This window comes from Trichosurus vulpecula, chromosome 2 (genome assembly GCF_011100635.1).
Source record: "Trichosurus vulpecula isolate mTriVul1 chromosome 2, mTriVul1.pri, whole genome shotgun sequence".
NCBI classification, from domain to species: domain Eukaryota; kingdom Metazoa; phylum Chordata; class Mammalia; order Diprotodontia; family Phalangeridae; genus Trichosurus; species Trichosurus vulpecula.
The window spans coordinates 335,706,124-335,719,416 of NC_050574.1; the positions used below are offsets into that span (position 1 = coordinate 335,706,124).

Consider the following 13,293-nt stretch of genomic DNA (forward strand, 5'->3'; position numbering starts at 1 on the left):
GTCTGACTTTTTATGACCCCATTTGGGGTTCTCTTGGCAAAGATACTGGAGTGGTTTGTCATTTCCTTCTCCAGCTCGTTTTACAGATGAGGAAACTGAGGTAAACGGGGTTAAGTGACTTGTTCAAGGTCACATAGCTAGTAAGTGTCTGAGGCTGGATTTGAACTCATGGACATGGATTTTCCTGATTCTAAGCCCAATGCTCTCTCCCCTGTACCACTTAGCTACCATGCTAGCATATTGTAGGCACTACATAAAATACTAGCTATTATTATCATTATTAACTACTTCATATATGTGTGTGTTCACTTTAAATTTATGCTATAAATATTTATCCATTTGCTGTCTCCCCCATTAGAATAGAAGTTCATTTTCATTAGGGATTGTTTCATTCTTTATACTTGTGTCCTCAGTATCCAGAATAGTGCTTGGTACACAGTAGATCCTTAACAAATGCTTGTTAATTGATTGATTGATCAGGTAAAGGTTAGATCAGATGGCCTCTGAGGTCTCTTCCAACCGTAGCTAGCAGACCCTAATCTTTGACATTGCTTCTCAAAGGTATGGTAGGAATGAAAAGGCAACTCTTTCTCCCCTTTCCTCAGAAAGAGGACAGACACTTCAAGGATGGTCAATAGATAAACATATTCTCTCTTTAGGTTTTGTTGCAAATATATGTATGTAGACTTCCTAATTCTGGTCTGGAGCTTAAATATATCTGCCCAACTGGGACATGGGCTTGAGGGGGACAATCCATAGGAGTGAGATAGGATCATCCCAGAATTCTTTTCCTCCCCTTCTCTTCTAGAACGACATAAATACTTTGTAGGTTACTGTGTTGGAACTTTGAATTTTTCCTCGACAAAAACTCTCAGGGGGTGAACAACGCATATGAAACGCCAAGTTTTAATTGGACTGGAGACACGTTCCTTACAGCATCTCCCAGACCGCAGAGAAATAGGCAGATTCTCTGACATGGTGAATAGAAAGAAACTTTGTCTTAGTTCAGAGAATCGTGGGGTCACAACAGAGAAGCCAAGGAATTTTGAGGATTACAGGGAAGTACTGTGACTTCCAAATGGAGGGGTTTTTTGTGTTTGTAGTGGGTAGAAGGAAGAAGGAGGAGCGAGTTTAGAAGCTCAGAGGTCCCTCTGATCCTTTCGTCTCAATGGGGCTGTGTTTGGGCTTTAAGGAAATACTTCTAGTTTGAACCAAATCGACACGCACCAGGTTAGCAAGGTCTGAGTACTGCTAATGGTTTGGGTAGATATTATTCTGACTCTAACTTGCACACCCAGGGGTAGAATACAAAGGTTGGGGCTTCTGGACATCAGTCTTAAGTTCCACTTTTCCCCACTGAAAAGTGAAATGTTTCTCTGAGTTTCGGGTGGTAGAGGGGATGCAATTTTTCACTGTGCTCTTGTTGCCTGCAATATTATAAGGGCCTGAGGCCCAGGAACACGCAGTATCTTTTGTTGTATCAAAAAGAGTGTAATGATTGCCAGGTTGAAAGTTAGTGACATGAATATAGGGGAATAGGGGCAAGGCATTCTCTTTTGGAAGACTTTGAATTGTGACTTGCGGCCTTGTGAACAACACCTGGGGATGCTTGTTCCTAGGCCCTAGTTAGAGACTGTGTTTGGTTGGAGCCTTAGGGCTTCTAGACTCCTATTTTAGTTGCTCAGATGGCCCTGAAGGACCCTGGCAAAAGTACAATTCTAGGTAAGGAATAATTGCAAGTTTTTTTGTGTACATGGTTATACAAATAGATAATCAGTTTATAGGCAACCACGAAACAGCCTGACACAGTGGATAGAGTATTGGCCTCAGAGTCAGAAAGACCTAGATTCCAATTTCACTTCTGACACTTATTAGTGGACAAGTCACAATCTCTCTGAGGCCTGGTCTTCTCATCCATAAAATGGACATAACTTATTGAGAGCTAACGTGAAGATATAAAGCACTTTGCAAAGTTTAAAGCACAATAAAATGTTAGTTATTATAACTGATAAAAATCACCCATACAAGGAAGTTATTTTGTAAGTTGTATATTTGACTTGAGCTAAATGTTCCTAAGGTAATCAATATATGTTGATTACTGTGTGCTTGATAAGTCTAATCTTGTCTCCAAGAGGAAATCTTATTAAACTTATATAGGTGTAGTCTACAAGGGGGCATGATCCCTAAGTGTAAAACATTCACTATATTTCACAGTAACAACAACGTGTGATGATCAACCATGATAGACTTAGCTCTTCTCAGCACAATGATCCAAGACAATTCCAAAAGACCCACGGTGGAAAACGCTATCGACATCCAGAGAAAGAACTATAGAGGCTGAATGCAGATCGAAACAGGATATTTTCGTTTTTTTCTTTCTTTCTTTTGGTTTTTCCCTTTTGTTCTGATTGACCTTTCATAGCATGACTAACGTGGAAATGTTTCGCATGATTGTACATGTATAACCTATATCAGATTTCTTGCTGTCTTGGGGAAAGGGGAGAGAAAGAAGAATTTGGAACTCAAAATCTTACAAAAATGAATGTTGAAAACTATCTTCACTTGTAATTAAAAAAAATACTATTAAGTGCAAAAAAAAAAGAATGTTCAACATCTCATTTAGCAGGGTGCTATAAAATGTAATCATGAATTATTAAAATTAAACTAGACTTGTCAGGATCAATATAAAAAAATCACTGTATTTACAAAGAAGTTTACTGGCAAATATGGAGGTAGGAGTCTTGCTAAGAATTCTGGTAGGGAAGTTGAGTATCCCTGGCAGAATGCAAATACTAGTACTGGTGAAGATTAGTACTTAAAAGTACATTGAACAATGAAGAATTTTTTTGAAGCAAAACCAAAAGAAAATAAAAATATTCTTATAAAGAGTACTTAGCTACCTCTCTGTATATAGTCTCTATTTAAATTAAATCCAAATTTCATAAAACAGTTTTGATGTTTCATCGCGTTCCTTAAAACTAGATGGTACTGTTTGCCTTTGGTGGAAATATCCTTGATCTCTAAGCTCTGTGAGAAACATGGAATGTTTGTGCTGAAAGGATGTTAAGAGAGATTTTCTAGTTCTTCAATATGGCTGACAAGTGGTGACCTAGGACAAGGGATCTCTACCTTCTAAAGAGGTGGCTCATTCCCCTTCTGGACAGCTTTGATTATTAAGAAGTTTTTCCTTTTATCAAATTGAAATTTGCATTGCTGAAACCCTTTGCTTCTTGCCCTTAAGCCTAGAATATTTTCCATATGACAGCCTTTCAAATATTTGAAGTTGGCTAGTATGTTCTCCCCAAATTATCTGTACCTATGGATGAACTAGCTTGAGTTCCCTCAACTAACTGTCATATGGCATGATCCCTGGTTTTCGTCTTCCTAGTGTACTTCAGTTTGTCAGGGTCTTCCTAAATGTAATATCCAGAAAAAGACATAATAATATATATTTATATACTTAATACATAAATATATAATATTTATATACTAAATATATTTATATGGTGTTTTGAGGATTACAAAATGCTTTATGAATATTATGTAATTTAATCCTTACAACAATCCTGAGAGATCATGCTATTATTATCCCCACTTTACAGGTGAGGATATTGAGGCAGACGGAGGTTAAGTGATTTGCTCAGGGTCACATAGCTAGTAAGTGCCTGAGGTTGAATTCGAACTCAGGACCTCCTGACCTCAGGCCCAGTGCTCAACCTAGTTGCCCATAAAGGTGATCTGAGCAGGGCAAAGTACAACAGAACTATTACTTTCCTCCCTCTGGATGTTACCAGCAGGTAATTAGCACAAGATGCAATGAGCATTTGTGATTTTCATGTCACTGTGAATCTCCAGGATGTTAAAAACTCCCTCATTTTTCTCATACACATTGTTGTTCAGACTTACGTCCCTCATCTTGTATTTGTGAAGTTGATATTTTGAACCGAAGTGCAGAATTTTCCGTCATCTCTTTCCATCATCTACTTGTTCAGTTCGATCCATCATTCTTTCCTATTAAGATTACTTTGCATATTGACGCTATCATCTAACATACTTATTGTCTTTCCCAGTTTCTGTCATCTCCACATTTGATAAGCATGACATCTATGGCTTGATCTAAGACATTGACCAAAATGTTCAACACAACAGCCTGATCTTTAAGGCATGCTACTGGAGACAGTCCTCTGAGGCAATGGTTCTCAAGCTTTTGGTCCCGAGACTCCTTTATGCCCCTAAAAAAGGAGGATCCCAAAGAGCCTTTGCTTCTATCGGTTAAATCTGCTGATATTTACTATACTAGAAATTAAAACATCGTAATATTATTATGAAAGCAGATTTGACCTCAAGGACTGAACCCATGAAAGGGTCACAGCACCCCCAAGAGTCCCCATACCACATTTTGAGAATTATTGTGCCAAGGCAACATTGACCCCATTGATGACTATCATATGGGTTCAGCGTGTGTCAAAATAGCAATGGACTTGCAGTTAGAAGAACTGGGCTTGAATTTTGCCCCAGATACTTATTAGCCATGTGATCATGGAGAAGTCACAATGTCAGGGCCTTTGTTTCCTCATCTAAGAAATGGTCATAATATTGCTTATCCTGCTTATAATACTTATACTAATAACTAACAGATTAATAAATAACAACTTATACTAACACTGCTTAGACTACTTCTCTAGGCATCTCTTTAACACTGTAAGTTATAGAAAAGTTGCTGATAATAAAGGGAGCTTCCTCATCCAGGATTTCCCTAGATCAATGAAATCACAGGCCCAGCTCCTAATCCCTATCCCTGCTACTTACCCTACTGAACTGTTGTAAGGAGAGTACTTTGTAAACCTTAAAGTGCAATATAAATTTGAGTTAATTATTAACCATACCATTGTCTGGACTCTCCATCTTATCTGTAAGGGAAGTAAATGCTTGCTAATTGAAAAAAAATTATTATAAAAAAATCAGGACATTTTCCCTTTTCAATGAATAATAGACACAGCAATGCTCTCAACACTTCTTAATCAATTGTGTGGCTATGAAGATGTGGGCCTACTGCAGAAAAATGTCGGCAAAAACTTGAGCATTTTCTTCTCATATTTTCATCGAAGATACCACTGTTATGTACACATGGGATTCTTTATAGTTATTTTAGAGAGAAGAAAAGGCAGACTTATAAGTAATTGCTATCTTTTCATCTCCTTGAGGGCTAGAAACACCACTGATGACACTTTTCTCTTTGAGATAGCTTGAAAACCTCTCCTCGAGTGCCTTTAAAATTGTACTCTTTCCTACAAAGATTTCTTCTGTATTTGGCCAGATTCGGTTTCTCTTTCTGATTTCCTCTCATATCAAGTGATATACACTAAGGGGTTAGAATCCATATGTGGCTGTTGCACTGTGGGCTATAGTGAAGTGAGTATATATAAAAATCCCAGTGGATTCCAGGAGAAATTTTCTTCCACAGATTTCACATCTCTGTGTGTTGTCCTTTTCTTTTTAGTTTTACGTACAGATATTCTCAGGTTTTGATATGGCTTAGCTGGGTGTCAAAATAAGTATTGTTTATTCCTTTCTTGATTTTTTGGCTATTTTCTGAGACAGGACTTCTCATGATGTGCTCCTCTGTAATGCTTTGCAAATGGGTTTCAAATTGTGGTTCCTGATACCATAGCTCTCTGTTGACAAAGGCGATTAAGTATTTGCTGGCTGGGATCTTTTAGTCTTATTATTATATAGACTGTTTTGCGTTGGTTAAACTTTTCTAGGAAGGGGTGAAAGAGGAAATTTCTTTATTTTTGTGCCTTTCCCATTTTTCCCCCAAAGTAGATAGCTTTCAATAGTCAGGAAGGAACTGCTTAATTCATATGCAGTATCTTGTAATAGCTGACATTTATATATTGCTTTATGGTTTCCAAAGTGCTTTACATATCTCATCTCAGGCTCACAACAACCCTATGAAGTAGGTACTTACAGGGTACTAATTCTCTTTTATAGATGAGGAAACTGAGGCTGATAGCCATAAGGGGACTTACTCATGGCAGCCTAGCTGGTGGGATTTGAAGCTAGTCTTTCTGACTCCAAGTCCAGCACTCTATCCACTACACTATGATCCATTTATCTTATTTCTATCTAATCTGTATTTACTTCAACTTTTGCCTATACAATGTTTTCCTACTGAATTTTCACCCTTTCTTCCAATTTGCTATTTACTTTGAACTTTGTTGTTAATTGTTGTTCAGTCGTGTCTGATTCTTCATGAACCCATTTGGGGTTTTCTTGGCAGACATATTCAAGTGGTTTGCCATTTCTTCTTCAACTCATTTCACAGATGAGGAAACTGAGTCAAAAAGGGTTAAGTGACTTGCTCAGGGTCACACAGCTAGTAAGTGTCTGAGGCCAGATTTGAACTCATGAAGATGAGTCTCTCTAACTCCAGGCGCAGTGCTCCATCCACTTCACCACCTAGCTGTCCCAAAAGGGCAGAGTGGCATAAAGTATTAGAGGCACAATTTGAACCCAGGTCCTCTGAATCCAAAACCAGTGTTTTTTGTGCTCTGTAATACTTGGACAGCAGGCTCATTGTCTGAGGCTGGGTTTTCATGCTTTCTAGCTATTAGAACCTGCCAAACCCCAAACTCTGCTGGTATGGTCTTCAAGAACCCAGGGTTACTGCCATGCTAAGGTGAGGCATCAGAATGAGACTTTTGTGAAGACATTTTGTTCAATCCTCATCCATTTACAGATGAGGCTTCTACTACATGGATGACATCTAGCTCATCTCTCTCACTTTACATGTGATGAAACTAGGCTCCAGAGAGGTTAAGTGGGACTTCAGTATACACACTGACTCTCTCTCCAACACCACGACCACTCAGTTGCTCAACCTACTCACTTCCCATGTGCTACTCCTCCACCCCAGCCCAGCCACACACAAAGATGGTCATATCCTTGATCTTGCCATCACCCACAAGTATACCACTTCCATGTTCAAGAATCCCCAAATCCCTTTATGTACCTATAACCTATTGGCCTTTTACCTCTCCCTCTGCCTTCCCTTATAAAACCCTACTCTTTATCTGCACTATGACCTCTAATCTTTGATTCCTTAATTCTTCCCCAGGCAATCTCCCCTACACCAGTCACTCTCTCCTATTTCCCCATCTTGGTGAACCAGTTCAACTCCACATTGTCCTCTCTTGAATGCCTGGCTTCTTTATCACTTCACCAATTACACTTTGTCAAGACTCTGCCTTGGATAACTCCCAACATTTGTCTCCTTTGCTCCTACACATGTGCTGCTGAGGGAAGGTAGAGAAAATCATGCAACTGTTCTGACTTGGCCCATTACAAATTTATATTACACAGTCTTATGGCTGCATGGCAACCCTTCTATCTACCAACCTTACCAACTCAGTAGTCTGCTCTCCAAACCTTGTCATCTCTCCCCAAGCCTCTTTCTTCCCCCACTCTCTCAGCTAAGAGCCTTGCCTCATATTTTATAGAAACCCTTGAGGCCATTCATTATGAACTCTCTCTTCTCTCCTCTTCCTCATATCCTGTCACTCAGATGTCTTCTGCCAGATGTCTTTCTCCTCCTTCACCCTTGTATCACCCTTCCTCCTTACTAAGACCAAACCTTCTATCTGCTCAAACAACCCCATTGCCTTCCATCTTCTCCAACAGGTCATCCACTCTGTCATCCCCACTCTATCATTTATTTAAATTTCTCCCTCCCTACTGGCTCATTTCCCACTGCCTACAAACATGCTCATGTTTCCTCTATCCAGAAAAAAACTCACTTGATCCTTCCAGTCTTATTGGCATTGCCCTATATCTCTTCTGTCCTTTGTGGCTAAACTTGAAAAAGCCCCTACAATAGGTGCCTCTACTTCCTCTGCTCTCTCTCCTTAACCTCTTACAATCTGGTTTCTGTCCTTATTATTGCACTGAAACTGCTCTCTCCAAAACTACCAGTGTTCTCTTAGTTGCCAAATCTAATGGACTTTCCTCAATTCTTATTCTGCTCAACCCATCTACAAGCCTTTGACAAGGCTGATCTCTCTCCTCCTTGTCCCTGTCTTCTCTAGGTCTTTGGCACACCACCCTCTCCTCTTTGTCCTCCTATCTGACTGATTCTTCTTAGTCCCTTTTGCTGGATCATCTTCCAGATTACCCCTTCTAACCGTAGGTGTCTCTCAGGGTTCTGTCATGGCCCTCATCTCTTTTCCCTTTATACTACTTCATTTGGTGCTTGTTGTCTCCCATGGATTTAATTACCATCTCGGTGCCAAAAATTCTCAAATCATTTATCCTGCCTCAACCTCTCTGCTGACCTCCAGTCTTGCATCTTGAACCACATTTCAGAAATCTTGAACTAGATGTCCAGTAAATATTTTAAATTCAACATTTACCAAAATAGAACTCATTGTTTTTCCCCCTACTCTATCCTCCTCACCCTGCCCCGACCCTGCACCCTCCCTATTACTATAGAGGGCAATACCACCCACTCAGTCCCTCATGCTCACAACATAGGAGTCATCCTGGACTCTTCACTATCCCTCATCCCCCATATCTAATCTGTTGTCAAGGCCTGTTGATTTCACCTTTGTAACATCTCTCCACTATGCCCCCTTCTCTCCTCTGACACTGCCCTCTCCCTGGCGTGAACACTCATCGCCTCCTGCCTTGACTATTGCAATAGCTTGCTGGTAGTTCTGCCTGCCTCGAAACTCTCCCTCCTTCAATCCATCCTCCATTGAGCTACTAAAGTGATTTTGTTAAAGTGCAAGTCTCATCATGTTACTCCCCTACCCAATAAACTCTAGTGGCTCCCTATTGCCTCCAAGATCACATATACTCTGCTTGGCATTCAAAGCTCTTCATAGCCTGCCCCCTCCTACTTATGCAGTCTTCTTATGCCTTACTCCTCACCATAAATTCTTTGATCCTGTGACATTGGTCTCCTTGCTGTTCCATGAACAAGACATTCCATCTCTCAACTCTACACATTTTCCATGGCTGTCCTCCATGTTCTTCCTTCTCATCCATGCCTATTGGCTTCCCTGGTGCTTTCAGGACCCAGGTAACATTCTACCTTCTATAGGAAGCCTTCTCCAACCCCTCTTAATTCTAGTGCCTCCATCCTATTAATTATTTTCCATTTATCTTGTATGTAGCTTGTTTGTCTATGTTTGTTTGTTGCTTCCCTCATTAGAGTGTGAGCTCCTTTAGAGCAGGGACTGTCTTTTACCTCTTTTTGTATCAGTGTACTTAGCACAGTGCCTAGCACACAGTACATGATTAATAAATGTTTATCGATTGATTTATTGTCCAGGATAACAGCAATAACTGGGATACATCCATGACCAAAACCCAGACGTCCATATTCCTAGTCCATTTTTCTATTATAACAATACAGTAGTAGGAATAGACTTTGAGTTCTGATTTATATATTTGTGCCTTTTTCACACATGCCAGCTTAGAAGCTCCCATGATATGCAACTTCTTGCTGACATAAGGACTTGAAAGAAGCCCCAAAATAGTGGCAGAACTTTAGGACTGGAAGAGACCTCTCCCTTGACATTCCAGTGCTAACATTAGGATTTTATAGATAGATAGAAAACTGCTAAAATAATGAAAATGGATAAAATAAAGCAGACAAAAATAGAAAGAAAAAAGTTCTGTTTGCAAAAAAGTGTGCAGGAAGGCTGAATATTCCCAAGGTATATAAGTCTAAGGCAAAAACTTTAGGCTCATTTATATATGGGTATATAAATTTATATGTTGGGCATGCATACACATGTGTGTATGTAAATTTATAAAGAGAGCATGTATATATAGATACATATGTATATAGGATATTTAAATATGGATATGTAATTTTTATACAGGGCATGCAATATGGGTATATATGTATATAGGATTTTTATATGTGGTTATGTAATTTTATAGATAGGATATGGCTATCTAGGTACATATCCATATTATATAAACAGGGTATTTACATATGGATATATAAATTTACATGTAGGACATATAAATCATATCATATCATACCATACCATACCATATCATATCATATATAATATATATTATATATAATATAATATTGTATTATAAATGATAAAATGAAAGGGGTGAAATTTAATTAGGGAAAACAAGCACAAGGGCTTAAATATAAATATGAATGGTCCAATTAGCAGGAAAAATAAGAAAGAAGAATGTAAAGAAATAGTCCAGGGATGAAACACAAACATCCAAGGTAATTTAAAAGAAATAAAAATGAAAAATAGAAAAAAAATGCTCTTTCAGCACATCAAGTATACAAGGAGAAAATGAAATGTCACTCCAAAAATGTGAACAGTAGGTGACTTAGGAAAGGCAGAAACTCTTAAGTTTGTTTGTTTTTAAATACATCAAGTACAAAAAATATGGGAAAAAGTAAAAGAGGTATAGGATGGACTAGAAGGTTAGTAGGATGGCAAACTGCAATAAGAGAAAGGAAATATAGATTCTAGCCGTGGCCTTTCTACTAGGGAATCGTGTGACTTTGGGTAACTTTGTGTTCACTTCTGTGAACCTCAACATTCTCATTTGTAGAATGAACTACTGAACTAAATGATCTTTAAGGCCCTTTCTAGCTCCAATATCATATTCTAATAAATTTGAGTAAGAAAAGGAGATGTGATCTCCTGTTTGTCAAACTCATATCTAGACTTAACTAATTAAATGTTATACAAACACTATGTGTTGTTGTTGCTGCTGTTTGTCCTTTGTTTTCGAAGAGGACCAAAATGATGTCACGAGGTCAGGGTCAGGGTGGTGTGTTTGGCTGTGGCCAAGAAATCTAGTAAGAGTCTGAAAGACTCTACCACAGGATGAGCACATATCTATTCTGCACACTACATTGTACATAGTGAATTATCATATGACACATGTATGTTCATCTGGTTTTTTTTAAACTGTGTAGTGAAGCCATGGGGTCCTGTGCATTGTGGTTGAGAGAGCTTTTCTCCAACACCACTACTCCTACATTCCCAAAGACCAGTGGTTACCAATGTTTTTTGTTCATTTGTTTGTTTCATGAAACCATTTCAAGAACAACAAAAATGTGCTGTGAACTCACAGGTTAATTTAATATACTAAGCGTATTCTTTTAGATTTATTCATTAAGTGCTTACAATAGGTACACCGATGACTTTTACTCTCCTGAACTCCAAATCACTGTAGGAACAAACCTACACTATTTCAAACATGCATGTGTTTGTTGTCAAAGAGGAAAAGTATACTTGCAACATAATTGGGCAATTAATTACTGCTTAAAGAGCCGTTAAGAATTTTTTAGCACGAGCCTGTTGGATGATCATTATAAACTCAGAACCACTAAAGAGCAACCACTGCCATAGACCATGCTGCCTTCCTGAGTTTCTCTCCATCTGCATTCCCAACCCCCTAAGAGAAAACCAGACTCTGTGTCTGGGACTTGGCTTCTTTCTCTTACCTGATGCATTCCACTGACTCAGGCCTTGACTTTAGATCCTGATCTTTAGCAGCTACTCCAAAGTGAATTGGAAAGAGTCCCCCAAGAATAATATCTCCCTTCTTCTGTGCTCTCTGGTCAGGGCCATAGGCAGAAGTGTTCCAGGTGAATGCCAAGAGGATCAAGCAACATCTATAACAGGTCATTGTTTCTCTTTTCTCCAGGAGGGAGAAAAAAGGGTACAAGGATGTAAAGGGTGTCCTGAGAGCTTTTCACTCTCTGCTTTGAGGGCACATGTCTACAGTGAAATTAACAACAGAGCAGTGGTCTCCATGTTGGTACTTGGCACACTGTCTTCTCCATTACAGATTGGTTTGGTCAGGAACTCTCAATTCTTCAGAATCAAATTCATGTAGAGAGCATCCGTCATACTTCTGAAAAATAAAAATAAAAAAGTAACAATCTGAAGCAAAAATTTCATTTGTCATATCTATTTTTAGTCTTTTCTCCTTTTCTTTGTCCTTCCTTTCATCCAGCCTTAAAGCTATCTCTTTTTCCCATAGTTCATTGTTTTGTAATGAAAATAGACATCAGGATTCTATTGAGATTAGAAGGTAAAAAAGCTTTTAAAAAACCATATTCACTCATTCATTCAAACATTTTTTTCCAAGCATATACTATGCACAATACATTGTAGTAGGCACTGAGGGAAAATACAAATATCAATAAAATGTGGTCAAGGCTCTCAAGGAGGATACTAGATAGTAGAATATAATTTGTCAGTAAGAATTTATGAGGTGCCTACTATGTTCCAGTCATTATTTTAGATTCTGAGTATTTACAAAGAAAAAAAAAATGGTTCCTGCCTTCAAGAAGTTTACAGTCTGCTGGGGAAAACAGTATGCACACATACAAGAAGATACAGGATACATACAAAATACAAGGTAATTAGTATTTTGTAGGAGGCAAACGCTTGCTAGTGGGGAAATTAAGAAAAGCCTCATGTAGGAAATGGTGCTAGAACTGATCTTTGAAAGAAGCTAGGGATTCTTAGAGGTGAAGGTCAGAAGGAAGAGTATTCTTTGTGTATAAGTAAGTATAATGAAATAGGATAAATGAGTAACAGGAATATGAAGTGCTGTACTAGCTACCAAGTCTCACTTTCATCCCTCATCACAGTACAGAAATGACCCTAGATTTTCAAGGGCTACAGTTGACTACTATCCATGCTGGAAAAAATTTGAATATAGACCTGGCTATAGATTGCCTGTGTAACTCAAGGAAGGCTTGGCAGGGGAAGTGGCATTTGAGCTAGGTCTTAAAATACAGGTAGGATTTTGATAGGCAGCAATGATTTAGGCAGGGCATTCCAGACATGGGAAATGATGTGAACAAAGGGTCAGAAGCAAGAAAGCCTGGAATGTGTTTGGGGGATAGAGACTAGCCAACTTGGCTATAGCATAAGAAAACAGGAGGGGGAAAAGTATGAGAGAAAGCCAGGAAGATATGTTATAACCAGATTGTTTAAGGCTTTGAATGCTGTGTTAAGGAACTCAGTCACCACCTGAGAACCAACCATTGAAGGCTTTTGATTAGTAGAGAGTCACAATCAGAGTTATGCCCCTGTGCCACTTAACTGGCACCAGTGTGTGTGATGTATTAGAGGGAAAAGGAACCAGAAATAAGGAATTTATCGCAAGAATTCAGGTAATTTCCCCTGTTGTCTTCTCCCATTCAGTCAATCTGGATTGCCGAGAAAAATATGCCAGGAAGAGGGTTCCTTACTCTTTGTTAGTTATAAAACAAGTTGAGAT

General features: G+C 38.8%; 1 protein-coding gene across 1 annotated transcript in view; it reads right to left on the reverse strand.

Annotated features, from left to right (window-relative positions):
- The window catches only part of CASR (calcium sensing receptor), a 90,521-nt gene extending 78,836 nt beyond the window's left edge, over positions 1-11,685 (reverse strand). The window contains exon 1 of the mRNA XM_036746616.1: positions 11,501-11,685. Within this exon, the coding sequence (XP_036602511.1) occupies positions 11,501-11,685 (185 nt within the window). The remainder of the gene's footprint in view (positions 1-11,500) is intronic.
- Between the last annotated feature and the right edge of the window lie 1,608 nt (positions 11,686-13,293).